The sequence below is a fragment of the Cyprinodon variegatus genome, unplaced genomic scaffold (genome assembly GCF_000732505.1).
Source record: "Cyprinodon variegatus isolate N-32 unplaced genomic scaffold, C_variegatus-1.0 Scaffold62, whole genome shotgun sequence".
NCBI classification, from domain to species: domain Eukaryota; kingdom Metazoa; phylum Chordata; class Actinopteri; order Cyprinodontiformes; family Cyprinodontidae; genus Cyprinodon; species Cyprinodon variegatus.
The window spans coordinates 1665580-1668550 of record NW_015150515.1 but is presented as its reverse complement, the minus strand read 5'-3'; the positions used below and the strand labels follow the sequence as shown (position 1 = coordinate 1668550).

Here is a 2971-nt window from a genome sequence, read left to right as displayed (position 1 = left end):
AAAAATATCAATTTCACTGTCACAGCCTCTGTATTTTTTAAATGTTTTTAAATGTCTTTATAATTATCATTTTTATTTTTTCTGACACTTTTTATGTTTTTGTACGGTGACCTTGAGTGTCCAGAAAGGCGCCTTTTTAAATAAAATGTATTATTATTATTATTATTATTATTATTAGTCTGAAGGATCTTTTCTCCTGATATTTTCCTGTTTTTTTACTCCTACCTCCTTCCCGTCACATATTACCGTCTCTCTTTACTCCGCTGAGGAACAGCACGGCCAAAGCATGATGCTTCCTCCACCGTGTTTCACTGTGCAGGTGGTGTGTGCGTCATTTGGTTTATTAAATGAAGGGAATTAGTTTGTGAGGTAAAGACGGTGAAAACACTGTAGCTAGGTGCTGCTCACATCAAAAATGATTTACCATTAGCTCTCCGTCTGAATTTAAATAAAATTAGATGCAGTAGGTTTTTGAATGCTCTCACCCTGCAGATGTTTTTACCTAACAGGGAGGCATCTGTATAGACATCTGTATAGACCCAGGATTTTTCATTCTGGGGTGATGGTTAGACAACGAAAGGCTCTGACTTTTTAACCAGATCACCACAGCAAAAAGAAAACACAACAGAAATGTCGATAAATCTGTTTTGAAGGGAAAATCAGAAGCGCTGTACAGTTGCTGTGGGTTTTCAGGGTTTGTTTCTTTCTCCAGCTTTGTTCTGAGCTCCCTGTGATTTTTTATTTTTTCTCTCTTTTTCATTTCCAGCTACGGCGTCCTGCTGTGGGAGCTGCTAACAGGAGAGGCCCCCTACAAGGGGATTGATGGCCTGGCCGTTGCGTACGGAGTGGCTGTCAACAAGCTCACCCTGCCCATCCCTTCCACATGCCCCGAACCCTTCGCTCAGCTCATGGCAGGTAGGATTTTGAAAATAGATTTCACCCCCCGTCCGTTTTTGTGACGCTTCACTAGCTTGAAATCGATTCATCATTGTAGCCGTCACATGATTTTTTTTTCTTTCATTTCCACAAAGCTGCACGAAAATAGAGGGAAAAAAAAGATTCATCTGTGCAGTTATTAAGGAGGGGAGGAAGTGTGTTGTTCTGCTTGTGCAATATGTTTGTATTCTTTTATTCATGCACCATAAAACAGACTTTTTCCCCAGTTTGCTCATTTATCTTTATTTGTCAAAATAAATAAATAAATAGAAATAAAGTCTGCCCCTCCGGTGGCTCCTCGATGATTATTAAATCAATGCATTGGTTTCTAATCTGCTTATTATGCCCAAAGATTTGCAGCAAATTACCCCAAATTCCCCCGTAGCAGCTTAATTGTCCAGAACTAGTTCAATAAGAGATCGGCTTATCCGTGGAATCGGCCGCCATAAACGCCTGAAACGTCAGCTGTTGCAGGATAACCACTAAACATCCTCCTGAGTGAGTCATTCCGTCTGAATTAGGCCTTAAAGTCGGATCTGGCTGCTTTTGAGTCGAATTATTAGCGACTTCCTTGTTTCAGGATGGAAAGAAGTGAAACCGTTCTGGGAACCACTGAATCTGTCAGATTCTTTTTACTGTTTTAAGGAAGCAGCTTCACAAACACAGAAACTGTAAAGAAATACGGTGTGGATCCCTGTGTGTGTGTGTGTGACAGAATGCTGGGACCAGGATCCTCACCGAAGACCCGACTTCGGCTCCATCCTGACGCAGCTGACGGCTCTGGAGCAGCAGGTGAAGGAGGAGATGCCTCAGGATTCTTTCCACTCGCTGCAGGATGACTGGAAGCTGGAGATACAGCACATGTTTGATGAGCTGCGGGCCAAAGAGAAGGTAGGAGGCCTGTGACCTTCGGTTAGCGTGCCGCCCTTCTATCACCTTAGAGGTAAACATTCTGGCTTCCAGCTGATCAGTGACAGTCAGACCCAAATATTCCACCCGTTTCCTGTAAATCAGGGGTGGAAATCACACAGTTTCCTCTCTAAAGTATCTGGAGTTTCTGCTACATTTTTGGAAAGAATAGGTGGGTGATATTTATAAAGCAAAGATTCATACAGCCCGTCTCCTCTCCTACCTGTTGCTGCAAATTGCCCTCCAGCTGACTGAGAGAAAGCTGCTACATTTATTACAAGATAATGAGAGTTTTTGGAAATCTATCCAGGGGAAAACAACCGACTGACTACAGGGTTTCCACGGGACATTAGAAATCAGTCATTAAATGATTATTTTTTTAATTAAGGCCTTAATTGGCATTAAAATTCATTAAATGTGATTATAGCATTTAAAAGCTTTATAAAAAAAACAAAACAAAAAAAAAAACTAAAAAAAAATCAACAATACAGATTTCATAAGCTAGAGAATGGGAAAATTCAACAAAAATGGCTGGAAAAGAGGAATTTGAGACATGGCTGCAGCCTGTCAACAGTAAAGATGATGAAGGATTTTGCTGTGTTTTTTATATGTGTGTATATACATATATATTAGGGGTGGAACGGTTCACAAAATCCACGGTTCGGTTCGGTTCACGTTTTCGTGGTCACGGTTTTCAGTTCGGTTCGGTATATGCTTATTGTTACACCGAAATCCCATAAAAAATTATGAAATTAATGAAAATAATTCAAAAAAATTTATAAATTGTAATTATTTTTAATGATCCGCGGAAACCCTGGATCATTTCCGCATGTTTTGCTGCTTTGAATTTATTAAATGCAAAGCGGTCCCATACAGCAGACCTATAAAGTGCTGCTGGTGTCTTCCAACTCCTGTTCTTTCCCACTCGCCATACCCACACAATAGGGGGTTTTCAGTGACGTCACTGGCCAGCTTCCGGTCCGCCATCTTGGGTGGCATATTATCGTATATCGTATATATCATGTCACGAATGGATAAGTACGCCAGCACGCTAGAGCCACCAGATCATGGAACATATCTGAGGAAATGTTCCGTGATCGACCATATGGACCCCTATGCCCTCCAC

The 2971-nt window shown here is 41.1% G+C and overlaps 1 protein-coding gene across 1 annotated transcript in view; it reads left to right on the top strand.

Moving 5' to 3' along the window:
• Positions 1-761: 761 nt before the first annotated feature.
• LOC107082798 (mitogen-activated protein kinase kinase kinase 11-like) overlaps positions 762-2971 on the top strand; it is a gene marked incomplete at its 5' end in the record, with an annotated part of 31436 nt that continues 29226 nt past the window's right edge. The window contains 2 exons of the mRNA XM_015371663.1: positions 762-915; positions 1652-1827. Coding sequence (XP_015227149.1) covers positions 762-915; positions 1652-1827 — 330 coding nt within the window. The remainder of the gene's footprint in view (positions 916-1651; positions 1828-2971) is intronic.